The sequence below is a fragment of the Phascolarctos cinereus genome, unplaced genomic scaffold (assembly GCF_003287225.1).
Source record: "Phascolarctos cinereus isolate Bilbo 61053 unplaced genomic scaffold, phaCin_HiC Scaffold_5;HRSCAF=322, whole genome shotgun sequence".
Taxonomy (NCBI): Eukaryota; Metazoa; Chordata; class Mammalia; order Diprotodontia; family Phascolarctidae; genus Phascolarctos; species Phascolarctos cinereus.
In genome coordinates, this window is record NW_027555958.1 from 245959950 (window position 1) to 245985190 (window position 25241).

Consider the following 25241-nt stretch of genomic DNA (forward strand, 5'->3'; position numbering starts at 1 on the left):
GTGTTAGGGGACTTAAAGACGCCAGCCAGGTCTTTTTCTCCAACAAGTGAGGTGCTAAGTCCTGTTGATTGACTAGAGGCCATCCATCCTGCTGTTTGCTTATTCCCTGGACTCCTGCTCATCTCTAACATGGTTGATGTTTGGATCTGTGCTGGCTGTTGGAAGATTGGTCTGTTAATGACATCACTGGTGTTGAGTCTACCTGCATCTTGGGCCAGGGACATCCCAGGTAAGTGTAGTAATACCACTCCCTGGGTCTTCTGCCCAGGGCATGAGGTCCTTGGCCTCCCAAGAAGAAGTTGTAAAATTTCTCCTACTGTGGAATAGAAGCCGCTGGTGAAACTGGGTAGGGCTCCTTCCCCAGAAAAAGAGGGTGACCATTTGGGGTAGATGCTGAAGCAGGGAGCTTTGTCAGAGTTCTTGCTCCCCATTTCTCTACATTTCAGATTGTAACAATGAAATGAATGGGTTCTGTTGGGTATTTTTGTATTTCCAGGGCTTAAAAATGTTTTGCACATAGTAGCAACTTAAGGATATCACTCTGTGTTGAAAGCACCTTTTCTTCAGCACCAGATTTCTTCCTTGCCTGCCTTAGATTATACTTGTTGCTCATTGAGCATGACATTCCTTGAACTTAGCTTATTTTTCCTGATTAAACCCTTCATCGATTTTTCTACCAGTGTGGGATATTGACTGGAAGTTATTAAAACCAAAGTGATTTTGGGGAAAAGATAACTGAGTCTGGAGTCAGAGAACTTGTGTTGCACCCCCAGGTGTACCACTTATTAGCCTAGTGTCTTTGGGTAAGTCATTTCTTTTTTTTTTTTTTTGGCTAGGCAATGGGGTTAAGTGACTTGCCCAGGGTCACATAGCTAGTAAGTGTTATGTGTCTGAGGCTGGATTTGAACTCAGATCCTCCTGACTCCAGGGCCAGTGCTCTATCCACTGTACCACCTAGCTGCCCTTGGGTAAGTCATTTCAACAGGCTGCTCCTCAGTTCTTTCCTGTGTAAAAGTGGGGGGATTGGACTAAGTGAACCTGAAGTTGGATTGATAAGGAGGAATTTTTTTTTAATTTTATTAATTTATTTTGATTTATCAACAATCACTTCCATATGCTTTTGAGTTGAAAATTTTTCTCCACCTTCCTCCCCCCCATCCTCCCCAAGACGGTGCACAATCTGATATAGGCTTTACATTTACATTCCTATTAAACATATTTTCACATTACTGAAGTTAGAAGTAAAAATTAAAACCAATAGGAGGAACCATCAGAAAGATGAAACAAAACTCAACAGAAGGTAAAAATAAGTGATAGCGATTCGACTTCCATAGTTCTTTCTTTGGATGTGGACAGCATTTTCCATCCTGAGGCCTCTGGAGATGTCTTAGATCCTTGTAACGCTGAGAAGGGTTCAGTTTAACAATATTAGTCATCACATAAAGTGGCTGTTATTGTGTACAAAGTCCTCTTGGTTCTGCTCACTTCACTCAGCATCAGACCATGTAAGTCCTTCTAGGTTTTTCTGAAGTCAGCCTGTTCACCATTTCTTATAGGTGAAGTGAGCGTATTCCTCATCATTGTAGATATATCTACAAACATGCCGCACCAGCTGCGTGCCGTTGGTGAAGTAACACTCAGCCTTGTGCTGAAACACGAAATCCTCTGTGGACAGACCCGGAGCAGCGTCAACCGCCTGCAGACTCACCAACTGCCGCCCCAGTGACCGGACGAGGACCGCCTGCCTTCATCGCCTCACTGGTCAGCTGCATGGCCTCCCTCGCTAAGCCTTTTGCTCCCAGCTCCCCTTCCCCCTTCAGAGCGCAGGTGAAAGGTCGATGGTTTGGCCTATATCGACCACAACTTGCTCAGCCATTCCCCAACTGATGGGCATCCTCTCAATTTCCAATTCTTTGCCACCACAAAAAGAGCTGCTATGAATATTTTTGTATATATAAGAAGGAATTTTTTAAAGTAGAACAGAGACAGTTGGGAATAGGGCAATTGTGTCAGTTCGAAGGACTGTTGGCCTATGCAGTTGTACTGGGAAATAGGAACAGGTTGCTCAGATTACAGGAGTAGGGTTTTTTTCCCAGGGGCAGGGAGCTTGTTTCAGGGAGGAGGAAGGTCTTGGAAGAGAGTGAAGTATTGATAGCCTGGGAGAGGCAGCTCTGTGCAGGAGAGGGAGCAGGTAGGAAGAGGAACTTGAGAGATTCCCTACAAGGAGGAAGGAGCTCAGCTTCTTCTCTTGTCCTTCTTGTGTCTATGCCTCTAAGATAGAACTTTCTGTGGCTCCCCCTTACTTCCCTTTCCTACCTTCTCCACATGCCATGATTGTATGTATGAGTGACTATGTGTGTATGTGTATGTGAGGGTTGTGTGAATGTTTATTGTGTATATGTGCGCATGTGAAGATTGTGTGTGTGTGTGTGTGTGTGTGTGTTGCGTGGGGCTAGACGTAGAAAGCCACAATGTTTCCTGGATCATCTTTGTAGGGAGAAGTTTCCCTTCTGAATCTCCAGACCCAAGGATGGCTCCCAACCCTCCATTGCAGAGGGGGTAGGGGAGAGGCAGAGGCGCGTCCTTATTGTCCCAGAGTAGGCCAAACCATCGACCTTTCACCTGCGCTCTGAAGGGGGAAGGGGAGCTGGGAGCAAAGGGCTTAGCGAGGGAGGCCATGCAGCTGACCAGTGAGGCGATGAAGGCAGGCGGTCCTCGTCCGGTCACTGGGGCGGCAGTTGGTGAGTCTGCAGGCGGTTGACGCTGCTCCGGGTCTGTCCACAGAGGATTTCGTGTTTCAGCACAAGGCTGAGTGTTACTTCACCAACGGCACGCAGCTGGTGCGGCATGTTTGTAGATATATCTACAATGATGAGGAATACGCTCACTTCGACAGCGTCTTGGGGGAGTTCGTGGCTGTGACAGAGTTGGGGCAGCCAAGCGCTGAGCGTTGGAACAATCAGAAGGACTTCCTGGAGAAAGAACAAGCCGTTGTGGACGCGGTGTGCAGATACAACTACGAGACAGACAAGTCTTTAGAGGTGGACAGAAGAGGTGAGTGACCCTGACCTTCACTCCTTGACTTCCGGGGCCGGAACAGAGGGAAGGTGGTCCCCCTGACTCCAGACCTGAGCATGTGTCCTGAACTGACCCAGAGGAGGCTGGACCCCCGCCCCGCGTGCCCCGTAGCCTCTCTCCCCTCCTCCACCCTGGACAGGACCACCCAAGAGGCTGCTGCCAAAGCCAGGGTTGAGGGGACTGAGGCAGTCCAATATAGGGACAATGGGAACCTGGAGGGTCTGACCCCCCCACCAACTCCCGGACAAAGGAGAGCATCTCTGAACCTGTGCTGGACACCACTGGAGGAGGCCTTCAGGGCCTGACAGCCAGAGGGACCCTCATCAGAAGGAAGGGACTGTTTGTAGGGGGGAAAAAAAAGCTTCTCTGTCTCCTCACACTTTGCCCCCCCCACTCAGTCCAGCCCAGAGTGACCATCTCCCCCTCCAAGACAGAGGCCCTGCAGCACCTACTAGTCTGCTCTGTCACTGGCTTCTATCCAAGCAAGATCAAGGTCACCTGGCTCAAGAATGGGCAGGAGGAGACAGCTGGGGTTGTGTCCAGGGGTGTTATACAAAATGGAGACTGGACCTACCAGACCCTGGTCATGTTGGAAATGATTCCTCAGAGCAGAGATGTCTACACCTGCAGTGTGGAGCGTGCCAGCCTTCAGAGCCCCATCAATGTGGAATGGAGTGAGAGCCAACTCCCTTACTCTGTCCCCAGCCTGCCCTCTCCTTAAACCCCAGGACATAGAGTTCCATAGCTCTGGAGGTCCTTCAGTGAATGTTCCCACAGAACCCCCTCCTTCGCCCTGGATCATATGCATCCTATTCCCTGTCCCAGCATAGCTTCCTGGCTGCAGCATCGAGCTAGCATCCACAGAACCTTGGTGCTTTCTGAAAACACATTCCTCAACAGGAGGAACTTGCAGCATCTTAGTCCATCCTCTCTTGGGGATTTAAATTCCCTTGACTGTCACTTACCACAGAAGATAGATCATCTTTACCTCTTCGAATTCAGTTTTTATATATCTCTGGGATCAAGAAATAGGAATGTCCTCAGAAAAGCAGTCATCTTCTCTGCCCCCAGCCCTGACCTCCCTTCATCTTTTTTCTTCCATTTCTCACTCCATGCTTCTGCCTCTGCTTACCTCTCAATTTCTTAGTGTCCTACAAATCAAGCTGGGCTCTGCACTTTTAGGTGACTGTTAGAGGGTGGGATGGAGAGGATTGATAAGTGATGACCCCAAGGCATGTTCTCTGCAGGGGTACAGTCTGAATCTGCCCAGAACAAATTGTTGAGTGGAATTGGAGGCTTTGTCCTGGGGCTGATCTTCCTAGGTGTAGGACCGATCATCCACCTGAAGAACCAGAAAGGTGAGGTGCATGTAGGAAGAGGCATTGGCTCCACAGAACTCAGGCTATGGGGGAATATCCATCTCTACTGGGCCAGGGGCTTTGGCTTTGGCCCCAGCTCCTGCCCCTTACCCCATAGAGGGAACTTATCTCAGGAGGTCAGATGCAAATCCAAGGGTTGGGAGATATTAGGATCAATATTTCCCAAACCAAAGCTAACCTGGAATAGGAGGATTCTGTGACTGAGGGATATAGTGAGAGCCAAATCCTGGGCTTGACAAAGAGAGGAGACCCCTCAGGCTTGAACTTCCCTTCTTCTTTAATTATGGTGAGAATTCCTCAGACATAACAGGGTTAAAGTTTAGGGTCCCTCATGTTGGGGTGGTAGATGAGCATCCTAACTCTAGCGTAGAAATCCTCCCCACTTTAAGGATTTGACTGTTTGTGACCTTCTATTTTTCTCTTTCTCATTCTTCCACTCCCACCTCAGGATGCACTGGGCCTCAGCCTGCAGGTAATATCCCTTTCCCTTTGTGGCCAAGGATCATAATTCTCCATTCCTGAGCTCACAGACTAGAAGAATGAGCATAATTTGGTTCTGTCTCTCTCTTACTAGGCTCTTTTGCTACCCAATTGGGGTATCAACAGATCCTTAGGATGGGAGGGGGAGTGGGAGAATGGGTGATATCTTACCCTATTGCTACAAGAAGTTTCCAGAACTATTTTCCAAATATCCCATGATTCAGCAGAAGTCCTGCTTCAGGCAGTATCCCTTCCCTTTGGGATCAGAGTTTTCAGAGACACCCTCAGGATTCCAGGGGGCAGGAGAAGAGGAAAAATCCATGTTTTAGTAAGAAGAATGGGTAAATCTCTTTGGGTAGTGATTTGAGGGCACAGGAAGGGTTAATGGTGACTCTACCTCCAAAGGATCATCAGGCTTCCCCTTCACTTGGAGAAGTAGAGCTGCTACTGGAAGAGTCTGCAGCCTGTAATGACTCTCTTCCCCCCTGCAGGCCTGCTGAGGTGACCTTTGGATTGTATCCTTCAGAGAGAGTGCCTCCCATCCCTGCTCTCCTTCCAGGGTCCCCAGTCATCCCAGAGGGAGGAGCAGCCGAGTCATTGTCCTGGAGCCAGCTTTCTCCTGTGCCTGGAGGCCATTTGCCATCCTCTCTCTCCCAAAAGACCCTGTGGTTTCCACTTTCTGTTCTGGATGTTTTCTACCCTCTGTTGGCTCAAGGCCTCAGGGAGAAGGAAGTCTGCTTCTGCTGTCCACCTACAGACTCCTTCTTAGTTACACTGCTACCCTTTCTGCATTAACCCCATTTTTTCACTATATTCTTCCTTAATAAATAAGGTGTCATCTGTATCATTCATTGTGCCCCTAGGACTGCTGGAGAAGTCATATTAAAAAAAATAAGGAGGAAGTGCTAGGAAGAGGCCCTGCTCTGTGCAAGGGGAAAGAAAAGGCATCTGATAAAAGGAGCCTGGGACTGAGACCTGGCCCACCTCAGATGTCATAAGCTGCAGCTGCCCATGCCTTCGTCTTTTGTGTCCTAAGTGGTTCCTAGCATAGTGCTTTGTATACAGCCAGTGCTTAAGCATTCTTAGTTGTATGAAAGGATTTTGTGAGAGAGGGGCCTCCTACTATGTCTGTTCACATTCCCTTTGTTATTCTGTGGCATTGAGAGGATGCTATAGATGGGAGAACTCAGTGGGAGGGCTGAGTAAACCCAAGTTGGTTTAAAATTTTTATTTCTAATGAGGGTAGTTCAGTCTTTATTTGCAGGTCAAGGCTTCTAGGCTCCTTAACTATTCTCTTAGGACTGAAAGGATTTCATGTGCAAAACCAGTGAGCCACCTCTCTCTGACCAGTTAGATCAATTTCTATCTGTTTCCTGCCTATTTAGTCCTCCTTTCCCTCAGCTGAGGCCTTTTGCCACTACTGATAGAATTAATTCAAATCCAGTCAACATTAAGCACCAACAATTAAAGCCCAGCTTAGGAAGGTACTACAGATTCTCATATGAAAAATGACCATCTTTGCCTTCTTCAAGGGATGCTTTTTCTTGGGAGATCGGGGCCAACTGCATGGAGGACAAGGCATCGGAGGTCGATTTTTGAAGGAAGAGAGAGATGGATGTGGGAATATGTTGGGGTTGGGTGGTTGGTAGTGTGCAGATTGAAAGGAAGGTGGTATCTACTTCAAGCAGAAGAGCAGTGTAGACATTAACACAACCTTCCACGTGGATAGAACAAGAATGAGAGATTAAAAAGTTTTCCAGTTTGATTAAAACACAGAATTTTGAGAAGTGGTATATGATCAAGGTACACAAATATTGGGACTATATTTTAGAGGTCTTGACTGTCAGTAGTTAACCATTTAATTTGTATATAGTAGCTGATGGGAAGTCACTAAAGATTTCTCCCTTTAACCCATCTTAAATTAACCTTAATTAAGCATCAACATACCCCTACTAAAGTTGACTGAATAGTGCAGGGCGAGTTAAAGACAAATGACAAGTTTTACATTTTTGCTAGGACTTGCCCTTATGCCCCCAATTTTATCCTCTTGAAAAGTTAATACTTTATTGGCAATTATAGAAATTAATTCATTGCAGCAAAAAAAATTTTAGTTTTTTTTCTTTTTTTTCCTCACTTAATAGTATTTTATTTTTTTCCAATTACATGTAAAGATAGTTTTCAACATTCACTTTTAAAATATTTATTAATCAACTACTATAGGCTGGCTAGGGGCAGCTAGGTGGTACAGTAGCTAGAGCACCAGCCTTGGAGTCAGGAAGATCTGAGTTCAAATGCAATCTCAGACACTTACTAGCTGTATGACCTTGGGCAAATTATTTAACCCCTATTTGCCTGAATTCCTCATCTATAAAATGGGGATTCACTGGAAGAAGAAATGCAAACCAATCCTGTGTCTGGCAAAAAATTCCCTACAGACAATTCCAAGTGGTCAAGTAGAGTCAAAAGTTACTGAATGACTGAACAACATGTGCCGGGCATTATGCTAAATGCTAGTATTAAATGGTATTAAAAAAAAAAAAGGTAAAAGACCTTTTAGCTGATCTGAAGGAATTTACAGTCTAGTGGGGTAGACAACATACAAACAAATATGTACAAAGAAAAGATATTAAGGATAATTTAGAAATTAAACAGAGTGAAAGTACTAGAATTAAGGGGAAGTGGGAAAAATTTGCTGTAGATGGCAGGATTTTAGCTAGGACTTAAAGGAAGCCAAAGAAGGCAAGAGATATAAATAGCTCCAATCCCAGCTGGAGTCCAGCTGATGAAAACATCCAGAGTTGGGTGATGGAGTGTCTTATTTTAGGAACTGGCAAGGAGGTCAGTGTCATTGGATAATAGAGTTGGGGGCAGGGGGTAAGATATAAGAAGATTGGAAAGGTAGAATGGAGCTTCATTATAAAGGGCTTTGAATATCAAACATAAGATTTTGTATTTGATCATGGAGGCAATAGTGAACCACCTGAATTGTCTGAGTGGAGTGTTGGAGGAGAGGTGACATGGTTAGACCTGAGCTTTAGGAAAGTCACTTAAATGACTGAATGGAGGATAGATTGGAATGAAGATAGACTTGAGGCAGACAGACCCAGCAGGGGGCTAATTCAATAGTCCAGGCATGAAGGGATGAGGGCCTGTACCATGGTGATGGCAGTGTCATAGGAGAGAAGGAGATGCATTTGAGAGACGCTGCAAAGATAAAATTGACAGGACTTGGCAATATTTTGGATATGGGGTGAAAGATAGTAGAAAATGACACATAGGTTGCAAGCCTGAAGGACTAGGAGAATGGTGCAGCCCTCTACAGTAATAGGGAAGATAGGAGTTGGGGAGGGTTTTAGGGGAAAGCTATATCAGAGTTCAGTTTTGAACATAGGGAATTTTAGATGTCTATTGGATATTAATTTGAGATGTTCAAAAGTCAGTTGGCGATTCAAGATTAGAGGTAAGCAGAGAGTTTGAGGCAAGATAGGTAGATTTGAGAATTGTCAGCATAGAGTACATCCCTGGCTGAGGAGAGTGGGAATAAGGTATTAGACACTGGGGGCTGAAGATGATGTTTGAATGATGACAGCTGGGGGTTCAGAATTATTGAGTTGAAGAAGGTATGGGATTAGTTGTTAAGCACTAAGGAATGAGTCTGATAGATTTTCATTGTCCTTAGGGATTTGTCCTCAGTTTGGAGTTCTCTCATAACCAGAAGCTGCTCAGGGGGGACAATTGCTGGGAGCTAAAGGAATAGTGTTACTCCCTTTTGCCCAAGGCTTGAGAGCAGACTGAATATTTGATGAAATAATACTTCACTACTTCCCATATGACTCTGGAGGAGAGAGTGAGGCTGATGGCTTTGCACAGTTCTGCCTCATTTAACCCAATTCACTTGCAAGTAAAGACATCACCTTTCTGACGTGATTCAGTTTTCTTTATACTATGCCATGTTGACTATGTCTACCACTTTAGGGAAAAGAGCCATTTATCAAGCGACTATATTACTGTCACAGGGAAATTGATGAACAATCTATCATGGGAAGAGGAAACAGGAGACCAGGACAGTGGCTGTAGGGTAGATTCTTGGGAGCTCAGTTCCTATCCCTGAACCCTTCCTAAGAGGCCAAATTGGTGTTTGTTCCTTTTTCCTAAACTGAAGTCAGCAGGGACTTTCCAAGCTCAATTCCTAGTAGTACTGTGTTGATCAGTTAACTACCAAAATTCTGAAACATCTTCAGTTACCAAAGGAAAGTATTACTTTAAAATAGCTTTTTGTGCCCCTCCCTCTCCCCAAGCAATCATTCATTCATTTATTCAGTGGATATTTATTTAGTATTTTGTTGAAGGCATATAATATGAAACTCAGTGAGCCTAGAGGGTTAGTTGCAGTGGATGGACAGATGGCCATGGAGTTCAGAAGACCTGGGTTCAAGTCCTACCATATATTGGCTGTGTGATCCTTGGCAAGCCACTTAAACTTTTAGTTCTGTAGGCCAGTGGTGTAAAACTCAAGCAGAAACAAACCACTAATTCACACAAAAGGATCAGTGTTTGGCATATTGACCTAGTTGTTTAAATGTAATGTTATTTATGTTTTAATTCCATTTTAATGTGGTTACTGTTGCAAGTGCATGGATTGTGGTTGATGCCTTTGCTAGGCAATATTCTAAGTTTATGAGTTGCTAAGTTTTCTTATTCAGGAGTTCCCTATATCAACAAAATCACAGCTTGAGCTTTTTTATCCCTATTTTTAAAGCACTGCTGCAGAGTTCAGAGGACCCAAAAATATCTGCCTTCAAGGAGCTTGTAGCCAATCAGAGTGCTTATAATTACCTGCCTCTTTTCCCTTAGTGGCTAGACAAGGAAGAAGCTTCCTTCCTGGTGGCTTAACTACAAAATTCATTTATTTTGTTGAAAAAGCATATTTAAAAAAATTTTTATTTAAAGTTTTGAGTTCCAATTTCTATCCTTCCCTCCTTTTTTCCCTCCTTTCCCCACCCCTGAGATGGGAAGCAATAAGATATAGATTATACAAGTGGAATCATGTAAAATATTAGTTATTTTGTACAAGAAGACTCAAATAAAAGATAAAATGAAGGAAAGAGACAAATAGCATGCTTCAGTCTGTATCCAAAAAATATCAGTTCTTTCTCTGGAAGAAGATGGTATGTTTCATCATTAGTCCTTTGGAATCGTCTTAGATCGTTGAATTGCTGAGAATAGCTAAGTCATTCACAGTTCTTCATCAAATAATATTGTTGCTGTGTACAATGTTGTCCTGGTTCTGTTCAGCTCACTTGGCATCACTTCATGTAAGTCTTTCCAGAGTTTTCTGAAATCATCCTGCTTGCCATTTCTTACAGCACAATAATATCCCATACATTCATATACCATACCCTGTTTAGCCATTCCCCAATTGATGGGCATCCCTTTGATTTCCAATTCTTAGCCAACACAAAAAGAGCTGTCACAAATATTTCTGTACAAATAGGTTGTTTTCCCTTTTTTGAGATGTCTTTGGGATATATACCTAGCAATAGTATTGTTGGATCAAAGAGTATGCACATTTTTATAGCCCTTTGAGCAAAGTTCCAAACTGCTCTCCAGAATGGTTGGATCAGTTGTAAATTCTTTCTTTTTTTTAAAAAAAAATAGTTAATTTTTGGTTTTCAACATTCATTTCCACAAGATTTGGAGTTCCAAATTTTCTCCCCATCTCTCCCCCTACCCCAAGACAGTATGCCTTATAAATATTCCTTCCCCCAATCTGCTCTCTCTTCTATGACCACCCCCTCTTCTCTCATCCCCTTCCCCTTCTATTTTCCTGTAAGGTGGGACATATGTTTATATCCCTTTGCCTGTGTATCTTATTTCCCAGTTGCATGTAAAAACAATTTTTAACATTCATTTTTAAATTTTTGAGTTCCTAATTCTTTCCCTTTCTCCCTCCTCACTCACTCTCATTAAGAAGGCAAGCAATTCGATATAGGTTATACATGTGGAGTCATGCAAAACATTTCCATAATAGTAATGTTGTAAAAGATTAACTATATCCCCCTCCATCCAATCCCACCCCTCATTTATCCTATTCTCTGCTGTGACCCTGTACCTCCTCAAAAGTATTTCCTTCTGATTACCCCCCTCCCCAATCTTCCCTACCTTCTATCATCCCCCCCTCTTATCTCCTTTCCCCCTATTTTCCTGTATAGTAAGATAGATTTCTATACCCAATTGAGTGTGTATGTTATTCCCACCTTAAGCCAGATCTGATGAGAGTAAGATTCATTCATTCCTTCTCACTTTCTCTACTCTTTCTCTCCACTGTAAAAGCTTTTTCGTGACCCTTTTATGTGAGATAATTTACCCCATTCTATCTTTCTCTTTCTTCTTCTCCTTCTCCCAGTACAATTCTATCTCACCCCTTAATTTTATTTTTTAGATATCATCCCTTCGTATTCAACTCACCCTGAGCCCTCTGTCTCTCTATATATATTCCTTCCAACCACCCCCAATACTGAGAAAGGTCTCATGAGTTACACATATTATCTTTCTGTGAAGGAATGTAAACAGTTCAACTTTAATAAGTCTCTTATGATTTCTCTTTCTTGTTTACCTTTCCATGTTTCTCTTGAGCCTTCTATTTGACTGTCAAATTTTCTATTCAGCTCAGATATTTTCATCAAGAATGCTTGAAAGTCCTCTATTTCATTGAATTTTCATTTCCCCCCCCGAAGGATTATGCTGTTTTGCTGGGTAGGTGATTCTTGGTTTTAATCCTAGCTCCTCTGATCTCTAGAATATCATATTCTAAGCCTCCTAGCCCTTAATGTAGAAGCTGATAAATCTTGTGTTATCTTGATTGTGTTTCCACAATACTTGAATTGTTTCTTACTGGCTGCTTTGCAATATTTTCTCCTTGACCTGGGAACTTGGGAATTTTGCTATAATATTCCTGGGAGTTTTCCTTTGGGGATCTCTTTCAGGAGGTGATCAGTGCATTCTTTTAATTTTTATTTTACCTTCTGGTTCTAGAATATCAGGGAAGTTTTCCTTGATAATTTCTTGAAAGATGATGTCTAGGCTCTTTTTTGATCATGGTTTTCAGATAGTCTAATAATTTTTAAATTATCTGTCCTAGATCTATTTTCCAGGTCAGTTGTTTTTCCAATGAGATATTTCACATTGTCTTCTCTTTTTTTCATTCTTTTGGTTTTGTTTTATAATTTCTTGATTTCTTTTAGAATCATTAGCTTCCATTTGCTCTACTCTAATTTTTAAGGAATTTTCTTCAGTGAGTTTTTGGACCTCCTTTTCCATTTTTCCAATTTTGCTTTTTAAGTCATTCTTCTCATTAGCTTTTTGGATGTCTTTTGCCATTTGGGTTAGTCTATTTTTTTAGGTGTTATTCTTTAGTATTTTTTGTGTCTCCTCTAGCTAGTTATTGACTTGTTTTTCATGATTTTCTTGCATCACTTTCATTCCTCTTCCCAATTTTTCCTCTACTTCTCTTACTTGATTTTCAAAATCTTTTTGAGTTTTTCCATGACCTGAGATGAATTCCTATTTTTCTTGGAGGCTTTTGACATAGGAGCTTTGGCTTTGTTGTCTTCTGGTTGTATGTTTTGATCTTTTCACCAAAGTAAGATTCTATAGTCTGAGGGGTTTTTTTCTGCTGTCTGTTCATTTTCCCAGCCAATTACTTAACTTTTTAACTTTTTGTTAAGGTAGGGCTCTGCTTCTAGTGTGGAGGGTGTACTGTCCCAAACTTCAGGGGGTTTGCACAACTATTTTCAGAGATGCTTCTAGGGATGTGTACATTTTCAGTTCTTCCAAGGTGGTATGATCAAAAGGGAGGCATTTGCTCCTTTCCTAGCCTGTTCTTTGGTCTATGAGTGACCACAAGCACTCTTTTCTACCTTGGAACTGTGAGGAGGATTCACTCTTCACCACTGCCACAAGTTCTGCCATGCCAGTGCTCATCCTTGCCCCAGGATCACCACCCAGAACTGTGACCCAGATCCAAATACAGGCTAAGCAAGAGAATCCTGCCTCAGTGCTGGGAAAGGGATCCCTGCAATTCCCCTCTGACAAGCTGCTGGAGCCCACCACCATCTGTGGGCCAAGAGCTCTGGCAAGCAACTGCTGCTGCTATAGCCACTGCCACAGGGCTGTGTTAGGGCCAGGGCTGGACCACGCTTCTCTCTCACGCAGGTCTGACAGACCTTTCTTACTGACCTTCTAAGCTGTCTTTGGTGTTTGTGGGTTGAGAAGTTTGGAAACCACCAGAGCTGCCTGTAATTCAGTCCCCTGAAGCTTGCTCTGCATTTTCTCTGCCCTGGTCTTTGCCTACACGGCCCATACTGAACCACGCTCCTCTCTTAGCCCCGTGCAACAGACTTTTCCCATCGACCATTCAGGTTGTCTTGGGCTGGAAATTTGTTTTGCACTCCTTTTTGTGGGTTCTGCTGCTGTAGAATTTGTTTAGAGTCATTTTAACAGGTATTTGGAGGGGTTTGGGAGAAAGCTCCAGCTAGTCATTGCTTTTACTCTACCATCTTGGCTGCACCCCCTGAAAGAGCATTTTTTTTCTTTAAGAGCAAAAAGTGATCTGTTAAGAATTGACAGAACTGAAAGGGAAGAGCCAAGATGGTGGAGTGAAAGCAGTGACTTGCTGGAGCTCTTCCCCAAACCCCTCCAAATACCTATAAAAAATGGCTCTAAACAAATTCTAAAGCAGCAGAACCCACAAAAAGACAGAGTGAAACAAATTTCCAGCCCAAGACAACCTGGATAGTTGATCAGAAAGGCATATCACACCAGGCAGGGAGAGGAGCCCAGTTCTGTGTGGTTATGCAGGCCACAGTGAACCTGGAACAGGCCTCAGAGGCCTGAATTGCAGGCAGCTGTGGCAGTTTCCAGACCTGTCAACCCACAAATGCCAAAGACAACTTAGAAAGTCAGTGGGAAAAGTCTGTTTCTGCAGTGAGAGAGAAGCTATGTCTCAGCCCCAGTTGCCAAGTGCAGCCAGGGGCAGCGGCTGCTTCCTGAGCTTCTGGCCCATAGACTGAGGGGGAATTACATGGCTTATCAGAGGGGGATGGCAGGGATCTCTTTCCCAGTGTTGAGGCAGGAATCTCTTGCTTTGCCCATGCTTGGATCTGGGTCACAGTTGTGAGGGGTGGTTCTGGGGCAAGGAGGAGTGCTGGAGTGGTGGAGCTTGTAGTGGCAATTAAGAGGAAATCCTCCTCACGGTTCCAAGACAGAAAAGAGTACTTGTGGTCACTCATAGACCAGAGCACAGGGCAGGAAAGGAGTAAACACCTCTCCCCTTATCAAACCACCTTGGAAGAACTGAAAATTTACGGGTCCCTAGGAAAACAGCTGTACAAACCCCAGAAGCTTGGGACAGTACATTCTCCACACTGGAAGCAGACCTCTACCATAATAAAGAGTTTATAACTCAAGCAATTGACTGGGATCATGAGCAAACCTCACAAGAAGTATGAGATCATAGAATCTTTTTTTGGTAACAAATAAAATCAAAACATGCAACCAGAAGAAGACAACAAAGTCAAAGCTCCTATATCCAAAATCTCCAAGAAAAATATGAATCAGTCCCAGGCCTTGGAAGAGCTCAAAAAAGATTTTGAGAAGCAAGTAAGAAAAGTAGAGAATAAACTGGGAAGAGAAATAAGAGTGATGCAAGAAAATCATGAAAAACAAGTCACCACCTTGCTAAAGGAGACCCAAAAAATACTGAAGAAAATAACACCTTAAAAAATAGCCTAACCCTGATGGCAAAACAGGTCCAAAAAGCCAATGAGGACAAGAATGCCCTAAAAAGAAAAATTGGCCAAATGCAAAAGGAATTCCAAAAGCTTACTAAAGAAAATACTTCCTTAAAAATTAGAATGGAGCAATGGAAGTTAGTGACGCTATGAGAAATCAAGACACTGTAAAACAAATCAAAAATAATGAAAAAATAGGAGAGAATGTGAAATATCTCATCGGAAAAACAACTGACCTGGAAAAGAGATCCAGGAGAGAGAATTTAAAAATTATTGGTCTATCTGAAAGCCATGATCATCTTTCAAGAAATTATCAAGGAAAACTGCCCTGATATTTTAGAACCAGAGGGCAAAATAGAAATTGAAAGAATTCACCTATCATCTCCTGAAAGAGATCCCCAAAGGAAAACTTCTAGGAATATTGTAGTCAAATTCCAGAGTTCCCAGGTCAAGGAGAAAATATTGCAAGTAGCCAGCAAGAAACAGTTCAAGTATTGTGGTAATACAATCAGGATAACACAAGATTTAGGAGCTTCTATATTAAGGGACTGGAGGGCATGGAATATAATATTCTGAAGGGCAAAAGAGATAGGATTACAACCAAGAATCACCTACCCAGCAAAACTGAGTATAATCCTTCAGGGGGAAAAAATGGTCTTTCAGTGAAATAGAGGACTTCCAAGCATTCTTGATGAAAAGACCAGAGCTGAATAGAAAATTTGACTTTCAAATACAAGACTCAAGTGGAACATGAAGAGGTAAACAGGAAAGAGAAATCATTAGAGACTTATTAAGGTTGAATTGTTTACATTCCTGCATGGAAAGATGATATTTATAACTCATGAGACCCTTCTCAGTATTAGGGTAGTTGGAGGGGGAAAAAAATTATATGTATGTATGTATGGATATAGATATAGATATAGATATAGATATAGATATAGATATAGATATAGATATAGATATAGATATAGATATAGATATAGATATAGATATAGATATAGATATAGATATAGATATAGATATAGATAGATAGAGGGCATGGGGTGAGTTGAAGATGAAAGGGTCATATCTGGAGAATAAAATTAAGGGGTGAGAGAGGATTATACTGGGAGAAAGAGAAAGGGAAAGGTAGAATGGAGTAAATTATCTCACAAAAAACAGAAAAGAAAAGGTTCTTAAAGTGGAGGAGAAACAGGGGAAGGTGAGAGGGAATGAGTGAATCTTATTCTCATAGGATTTGGCTTAAGGAGGGAATAACATACACACTCAATTAGGTATGGAAATCTGTCTTACCCTACAGGAAAATAGGGGAAGAAGGGGATAAGAGAGCAGGGGAATGATAGGGAGGAGGGCAGATTGGGAAAGGGGGTAATCAGAAGCAAACACTTCTGAGGAGAGACAGGGTCAAAAGAAAGAATAGAATAAATGGGGAAGTGGGATATGATTCAGGGAAATAGAGTTAGTTTTTCACAACATGATGACTATGTGTTTTGCATAACTGCACATGTATAACCTATATTGAGCTGCTTGCTTTTTCAGTGACAGGAGGTGGGGAGGAAGGGAGGAAGGGAGAAAATTTGGAACCCAAAGCTTTAAAAACACATGTTTAAAAAAAATGTTTTCACATGCAACTGGGAAATAAGAAATACAGGAAATGGGGTACAGAAATCTATCCTGCCCTACAGGAAAATAGAAGGCAAAGGGGATAAGAAAGAGGGGGGAGAGATAGAAGGGAGGGCAGACTAGGAGAAGGGATATTCAGAATGCATGCCATCTTGAGGTGGGAGGAGGGGCAAGATGGGGTGAAAATTTGGAACTCAAAATCTTTTGGAAGTAAATGTTGAAAACTAAAAATAAACAAATTTTCAAACAAACAAAAAGAGTTGACAGAACTGACTCCATTTTCTGCTCTATTTGTCATTTCTACTGTGTGAGGTCATGTTCTTCAGGGATAGCTTAAAGCAAAATGTTTGTCTCATAATACCTTCTTCATCTCTCATCCTTCCCAGACCAAAATACTCCTCCTTGGTCATACTCCCCTTAATTCATATTGTGCTCCCCTATCAAAATGTAAGCTCAGGCCTGTTTCATTACTTTCATATCCCATCTCATTATGCAAAGGTATCCTTATTACCAAGAACAGTGCCTGGCACACAATAGACATTTAATAAAAGATCAGCCAATCAGTAAACATTTACTAAGCATGTACTTTGTTATGCATCTGCTGTACTAAGCCCTGGGGTTGCAAAAAGAGTCTCAGGCCTGGAATCAAGAAGACTTGAATCAAAATCTGGCCTCAGACATTTACTGGTCATATAACCCTGTCCAAATCACTTAGCCCATTGTCTGCTTTAGTTTCCTCAACCGTAAAATGAGGATCATAATAGCACCTATCTCCCAGAGTTATTGTGAGAATCAAGTAAGATAATATTTGTAAAGTGCTTAGCACAGTGCCTCTCACATAGGAGACACTTAATAATTGCTTGTTCCCTCTCTTTCTCTTAGGAGCAACTACAATAAAAGGTAGAAAATGCAAAAGGCAAAAGCTTGTAGTTAAGGATAGCTTATCCTACAAAACTGAGTATAGTCTGGGACATGATGATTAATAGAATAAAGTAATTTCAGGAATTTCTGATGAAAATATCAGAGATGAGTAGAAACTTTGAAATGAAAACATTTTTAATCATCTTACTTTCTCCACCTCACAATCCCAAGATATTCCATAACCCATCTGGAAACAGCTGCCACTACCAGAGATGCCTCCTCTCTTACCAGCCCCAACTGTTTGGGATGCTGTCATTTAAAGGGGAATGACAAAAATGAATCTTGTATCTTCAGGCTTGGCTCCTTTTCACCATATGCTAGTTGCACAGTTAGTGAATAGTGAATAGCAAGTAAAGCCATTTATGCAAACAGATATAAAATAAATCAGAGAAATCATACAGATTAGAATACAACAGAAAATACACAGACTAAATGAACTCGTTAGAAGGGAGTAAGATCTCAAGTCAATCAAGACAAAGAGATTTTAATTTGACCCAAGGGAAATTCTCCAAAGTCTCTAGGGAGACAATCTGGAAATCAGGAATATATCACAGAGCTAGCATTCCTGTATAGACTGCCTTCCCAAGTCTATTCTCTGTCTCTGTCTCTGTCTCTCTATGTCTCTGTCTCTTTCTATCTTTCTCTCTCTCTCTCTGTCTCTCTCTGTCTCTTTCTCTTTTTTTCTCTCTCTCTCCACGATGTGCCAGTCGTGTTTTCATCAGACTGAATATCATGTTTATACTTTGGGGGCACTGATCACAAAAAAAAACAAAAAAACAAAAAACCAAGTGATAATAGTAAAGCTCTTTTAGAGTTGTCTTAAATCATGATAAATAATCAGTCTTCACTTTCCAAATGACCACTCTCTGGAGTTTGTGTCTATTATTGAATAAGGAATGAAAAGTGTCTTTTCTCCCTAATATACCTGTACCAGTAATGCTCCTCACACAAGCACACAGCATCAACTCATTCTCTCTACCAAGGAGGACAATCTTATGCAAATGCTCTAGGCTTGAAGGGTTACATTGGAAATGCAAAGTTTATTCACTGTCAGGAAAACAGTTCATGTAATATACCATGTTAGTAATAAGAACCACACATATTATCGTGTGATTGTATCAACAGAAACAAAAAAGTTTTTGATGACATGTAGCACTCACTTTTCTTAAATACACTGGAAAATAATAGGAATCAATTAATATTTCTTTAGTACAATAAGTAGCATCTACCAAAACCAAAAGCCAATATTATATGTAATGAGGAAAATTTAAAGATTTTTTCCAATAAAATCAGGGGCAAAGTAAGGAGGTGCATTATCACCTTACCACCAATATTTGGTACAGTGCTAAAAATTCTACCTATAGAAGAAAGAAAGAAAAAAAAGGAAGGAAGGAAGGAAGGAAGGAAGGAAGGAAGGAAGGAAGGAAGGAAGGAAGGAAGGAAGGAAGGAAGGAAAGAGGAAAGGAAACAAAGAAACAGAGAAAGAAAGAAAGATACAAAGATACAAAGAAAGAAAGGTAGTAGCAGAGTCAAAATTATCAGGCAAGGAGGTGGTGCAGTGGATATGGTGCCAGTCCTGGAGTCAGAAAGGCCTGAGTTAAAATATGACCTGAGACACTTACCAGCAAGCCACATAACCTCTGTTTGCTTCCATTTCCTCAACTGTAAAATGAGTGTAATCACCTACTTCTCAGGGTTGTTATGAGGATTGAATGAGATAATAGTTGTAAAATGCTTAGCACAGTACCTGGCACATAGTAAGCACAAAATAAATGCTAGCTATTATTATTGCTATTATCATTATTGCAGATGATATAATGGTTTTCTTAGAGAACCCTGGAAAGTCAACTAAAATTAATCAGAAAAAAAATAGCTTCAGCAAAATTTCATGATATGAAATGAATCCATACAAATCACTAACATTTCTTTATTATTAACAAAATCAGCAGGAAAAGAGAGATTTTTGTTCATTGAAAAACATATTTAAAAAAAAAAGAAAGCATTTAACAAAGAGCCACCTGCTGCTTGGATTCATGGTGGCCTAGGTACTTCACCAATCCAATTGTTCTATATCCAGGCTTTCAGTTCAACAGGGTTCATTGCTGGGGGACCCTGACCTCTAATTAGGAGAATTGTGCTTCTCATTCTTATGTTCAGAGGTGTGCCAGGAAAGTCTAAGAATCCTAGGGACAATGTTACTTTTAGTTGTAGTATAGGGTTTCCAAAAAAAAAAAAGAGGAAAGTAAAAGAGGCACTAATGCACAATACGAAGCAAATGAAGGATGGGACACAATAAGTGTTTAATCATAAATTCTTGATGAATGCTCATCTATTCCCAAATAAAAAGCCAAGATAACACTGAAAGAATCATATCATGCCTTACAGAATGATTTAAATAGGATTCAGTAATTTACAGATCTAATTAGTTGGAAGGCTTATTAGGACATTAAACAGTTTCCAGGACTGCCAATCAGATGTGTTACATTTCACCTCCTGAGTATTATCTGATCAAACTCTGCCAGTGAAACATGATTTTACCCTCAAAGAGCTTACACTCTTAGGAAGACCAAGATAAAACAACAGCAAATAATACAATACAAAATATAATTAATTGTTAAATCATGTTGCATGTTTTTTTAAAAAGCTGTGGGATTCTAAAGTTTAGCGGGAGCTGGAGTAGTCAGAAAAGTCTTCATGAAGCAAGTAGAATTGTACCTGGGCCTAGAGGAATGGGTGCAATAAGTGGAACAAGACAGGAAGGGGAAATTCTAGGCAAGTGGACAACGCGATCAAGAGTACTAAGATGGGAATTAACACAAGGAGTTGAGAATGGGTGATATTGAGAGTGGCCTGACTGAAACAGAGACATGTGTCAGGGAGCAATGTTTAGGTAGGGTGAGGTAAAATTATGAGGGGGAGGGCAGGCACTGCATCCAGATTAGACCTGATATGATGGCAAATACAGAACCACTGAAACTTCAGCATAAGTGTAATTAGATTATTGACTACAAATTCAAAATGTTTAAATTGTATTGAATTGGGAAGATAAGATGGGTTTATTAGTTCTGATCACCTTTGTGACCCAAATTCTTCTTTACTTCCTCTTTCCAACTTCCTCTCTGCAAGGATTGTAGATGCCAAGTCAATCCATCAATGATCAGCAGGTGGTCCCTGCACTGTCATTGGTTCCACTAAAACTGTGAGAGCATGGATTCTGCTACAGCCCCCTGGGGTAATACTAACCAAAGGGAAAGGTCAGACTAGATACCAACCCTCATCTCCTAGTTCCCAAAAAATGCATTTTGTAACTGTTTAAGATTTAAGTACTTCTCATCTCTAAGCCATGGTAAACCAATCAGTGACCTCATCCAACCCTACCAAGAAGGACCTAGAAGCCTACATGTATGTAACTCCATCAAATAAGGAAGATACTCAATTTTATAAGAATTTATTTATATGTCAGGTACTGTCCTAGGCTCTGGGGATATAAAGACAACAAATACAAAACCCTCAAATCATTCTCTGTCCTAAAAAATCATACTGTATTGGTGGGGAAGGTGGTCAGGGTTGGGGAACACCATATACATAGTGAATGAAATATAAAAGATATACAAAGTGATTTCTAGGAGGAAGGGCACTAGCAACTGGTGGTATTGGGATAGGATTTCTTAGAAGGGGATATGAGCTGAGCTGTGAAGGAAGCTAGGATTCCATGACACAAAGGTGGTGGGGAAGGCATCCTAGGCACAGGGAACAGCCCATGCAAAGACATGGAGGCTGGATATGAAATGCTGATCAAAAATTAAATGTCCTGTGTAAATAACAGCAGAAAGACCTCTTTGGCTGCAGTGTAAAGTATATAAAGTGCCAATTGTGAAGGACTTTTAAAGCCAGAGGAGCTGGTAATTTATTCTACAGGTGGCAGTTACTAGAGTTTCTTGAGGAGGGCAAGGATATGGTCACACCTGTGCTTTAGGAAAATTTGCCAGCTGTGTGGAATGTGGATTAAAGAGGAGAAAGTGATTTAATGGAGTCTGTGGCAATCATCTAAGTTAGAGATGATAGAGGCCTAAACCAGTGTATTAGCCATGTGAGAGGGGAGAAGGGGTTTGAAACAATATATATTGTGGAGAAAGAATCTACAAGACTTGGCAACTGACTGAATGTGAGGAGCGAGGGAAACAAAAGAGTAGAAGATGAATGGCTTTATGAATCTGGGTGCCTGGAAAGATACTAGTGCCCTTAGCAAAAATAGAGAAGTTAGGAAAAGGAGGAGGGGACTGGAGAAAAGATAATGTGCCCTTTTTTGGACATGTTGAGTTTGAAATGATTAAGGGATATCCAGCTGAAGTGTCCAGTAGGCAGATGATGATTTGGGAAACTACTGCTCAGCAAAATACTAGGAATGAATATATGTATCTGGGTATCATTCATATAGAGGTGATAGTTGAACCCAGGGGAGTTGGTGAGATGACTAAATTTAATCACCTGAGGAGGATATAGGATTAGAAGAAGGGAAACACTGGATGTGAGTCACCCTAAAAAGCCTACAGGGAAAATAGAGATCAGACCAGGCTGTCTGCTTTATAAAATGATGAGATTAAGAAGAAGTCAGCAAAGAGAAAGCACAGGTGGAATCAATCAGAAGTCCAGGAAGTTAAATGGAGGGATGAACACCTAGATGAGGTGCTCAGACAGGCGACAGAAGGCAGCATCTTCAGCCAGACCAACGTCAGTGACCAGGATCTGGGCTCATCCTTATGTTCCTCCTCACTTAGAAAGCTGTTACCTGCAGCAAGAGAAGATTTATAGGAGAACAGCCTCTGTTCCCACGGTAATTCTTCCAACACCTCCACCACTGCTGCTATTGTGATTCCTTATTCTCCTCATCATCACAGTATTGCTTTATCCTTTACTCTTACCTCCGGTCTCTCTAGTTCCTCACTCCCTTTCTATCAGTTGACTCACACTGGCCCTTAATGTTGGCTCCTGCTGCTGGAACACATGCCCCTGATTATGAGGATGGTGCCCACAACGATGCCCACTAGGCCAATAGCCAGACCAAGGGCACAGACCACAGTTTCTGTTGTCTCTGGCAGGGGGGATGGAACCTGGGGCTCTGAGGAGGAAAAGGAAACATGGAGGGAGAGGATAAGTATCTTTGAGATGTACAGAATACAGTAATTCAGATTCTTGGAGGAAGGCAGTATTAGGACCTAGAGATGATTTATTCATATAAGAAAGACTATTTGTGGGAGAAAAACTACAGATGGGACTAGTGGGTCGCTGGAGGGAAGTAGTGACAAAGGGAGAGATAAGAAAAAGAGGAGCTATAGTAATATATCTATAGAAAGAATTTTATCATTAGCTTTCACAATGACCCTGTGTAGATTGGCAGATATCATTGTTTCTATTTTATAAAGGAGGAGACTTATGCTCAGATAAATTAAGATCTTGTCTAAGATTATATCCTAGTCCAGGGACATTTCTACTTTACCAGGACAAAAGCTCCATACCCCAGTGCTTGAGAACTGGCTGCTCCAGGCCCCAGTGCTCCACTTTGCAGTCATAAAAATCTTCTGTGTTGGGGAGAAAAGCAAGGTAGGAGAACTTGTGAAATTTGTGGTCAGGCTGAGGGTAGAAGTCTGTCTCAGACACACCTACAGTGACCAACTGCCCATTACGAAGCCACGTGATGTTGACCACTGGAGGGAAGATGTTGTCCACCAAGCGGATGAGTACATTGGGCTGGCCTATCTCCACTGGACTCTCTGAGAATACAGTCACCTCAGGGGCACTGAGAACAGAAAAGGGAGGTGTTCACCTAAGGGCTTTCATACCTCACTGAGCCCTTTAAATAGGACTGATTCTGAAAGCTCATTCTCCAGGGGTTCATTGAACTCCTTTATTTTGTAACCTCCTGTCCTGCTTCCCCAACCCCTGTGCTAATGCTGCTCTGTGTAGGGAAAAGGCCTATAGAGAAAATATATGTGAATATTGGGTCAGGAGGCCTTCTGTGGAGGCTGGGAATGTGTCAGGATGACTAACAGGGCTGGGGTGACATGATAAATGGAAAATGGGGAGAGGAGGCTCTGGGTGACCTGATGACTTCTGGGGCTAACCATGGTGGGGGAATTCCAAAGAGAAATACAAGGTCCCATGGTATGTTAGTAAGGAACCATAGGAAGGGTAGACAGGGCAAATGAGTAAGGAAAGGGATTAGTACCACTGATGGCCCTGGTTCTGTTGGAGCATTGGATCAGGATGTCCAGGTTGTGCTTGACTATGGCTATGCATCTCAGCCCTTCCTGTGGGTCAAAGCCAGCAAAATAGCTAAACTCTGGCAGCCGCCACACAGTCTCCTTCTTCTGCAAGTCCACCTAAAACTTCTCATCCTCATCAAATTCTTGTGTAAACTGGCCTGAGGGCCCATAGGATTGGTACATAGTTGTGCTGTAGACCCCCACATGGTCAGCTGGAGAATGGGAATAGAGGGGAGTAGAGAAAAAAAAAACATGATTATACTTCTGATCATAATACTCCAAGGATCCAAGTTCTGGGGTAAGGACACCAGGACAGGTGTTTACCACAGCACCTGAACCAGAGAGGAGTAGATGATAAGAAACCTGTTACCTGGGCACAAGCATTAGTCATGTCCCAGTGACTTGAAGCAATTGGTAAATGTGCTGGACCTAGAGTCAGGAAGACCTTAATTCTGACCCAGCCTCAGATACTAGCTGTGTGACTCAGCAAGTGGTTAATCTGACTCAGTTTTCTCAACTGCAAAATGGGGATAACAATTAGACCTACTTCATTGGATGGTTGAGGATAAAATGAGAAAATATTTGTAAAAGTGCTTATCAGAGTGTGTGGCACATTGTAGGTGCTATATAAATGGTTATTCCCATTCCCTTCCCTGTTTTGTCCTCGATCCTTCAATCCCATATCCCATGCTTCTTCTTTCTTTTCATCCTATAATATTCTATTCTAGCTTATTTGAATAATATGTTTCAGTAGTGTTATGTCTCAGAGGGAGGACACAGGAGCAGGAAACTAAAGAATAAGGCATTTAATCCTCAAAAAAATCTGTATTTTATGTCTACTGTGGGCATAGAGAGTTGTGCTGGTCATTACCTAAGATTGAAAGGGTAGATGAGACCCATTCCCAAATGTAGCTTAGAGTCTGGTAGAGGGGTATGCCATCAACCCAGAAATGACCCATTAGTGGGGAATGGCTAGGGTGGGGCATGAAATGACTGAAACTGAAAACAAAGAAGTAGGAAATTGAATGCAAGTCATGTTCTCTAGCTCACCTGTTTCTATGTTGGGCCTCTCCTTTGGGACTGGTGGCAGAATGTAAAGCCATTTAGGGACTAAACTAAACCACTGTCCTAATCTCAACCACTTGAGATCTATCTGCCTCCTAACAGTATGGGATGAGCCACAGCCCTGGCCTCCCTTGAGGTAATGAGATTCCATACATGGACAAACACTAAGGAACTTCAAGATCCACAGGAAGGGACATGTAGGGAGTCTGTCTCTCCAATCTGCTCTATTGACATCTCCCACCTCACCCCTCTATCTCCCTCCTTCCCCTCCCTATCAGTGACTTTTGTGACTTTTGTCATAAACTTACCTTTAATAGATTCAGAAGCTCCTTGGGGACTCAGCAGTAGGGCCAGTGAGAGGATCTCTAAGATCAGGACTCCATCTGCAGCCATTCTGGCAGGGGCTTCTCTATTGCTAATAGCCCTGAGTAATGGAATACAAGGCAAGGAGGCAAATATTAGGTAGAAGGGAAGATGTAGGGCAAGACTTCATGGGGAACAGCCAAAGCCTGGATCAGCTGTGTGCAGCCAATTATAAAAATTTCTTCAGCTGACCTCTCTGCTGCTGGGTAAAAAGGTTCTGGAAGAGGCCTGTAGGGCAATTCAGCAAATTCATTTTGTCTAGCTATCTAGCTTAAAGA

General features: G+C 42.0%; 1 protein-coding gene and 1 pseudogene across 3 annotated transcripts; one reads left to right on the forward strand and one right to left on the reverse strand.

Moving 5' to 3' along the window:
- On the forward strand, nucleotides 1-5781 carry LOC110199339 (HLA class II histocompatibility antigen, DQ beta 2 chain-like). Of its 2 annotated transcripts, XM_020974139.2 has the most exons (6): nucleotides 1-229; nucleotides 2785-3054; nucleotides 3477-3752; nucleotides 4326-4436; nucleotides 4906-4929; nucleotides 5429-5781. In XM_020974139.2, exons 1-6 carry the CDS (start codon nucleotides 130-132, stop codon nucleotides 5440-5442), a joined length of 795 nt encoding a protein of 264 aa, XP_020829798.1. In that variant the 5' UTR covers nucleotides 1-129; the 3' UTR covers nucleotides 5443-5781. The 2 variants fall into 2 exon arrangements, with proteins under 2 accessions (XP_020829798.1, XP_078011572.1); XM_078155446.1 differs by having other exon boundaries at nucleotides 4906-5781.
- Nucleotides 5782-22123: 16342 nt separating this feature from the next.
- LOC110199340 (H-2 class II histocompatibility antigen, A-R alpha chain-like) lies at nucleotides 22124-24993 on the reverse strand (annotated as a pseudogene). The gene is made up of 4 exons (XR_013487133.1): nucleotides 24909-24993; nucleotides 23499-23747; nucleotides 22789-23043; nucleotides 22124-22391 (listed from the first exon to the last, which is right to left on the reverse strand). The product of XR_013487133.1 is annotated as an H-2 class II histocompatibility antigen, A-R alpha chain-like (transcript).
- Nucleotides 24994-25241: the final 248 nt, after the last annotated feature.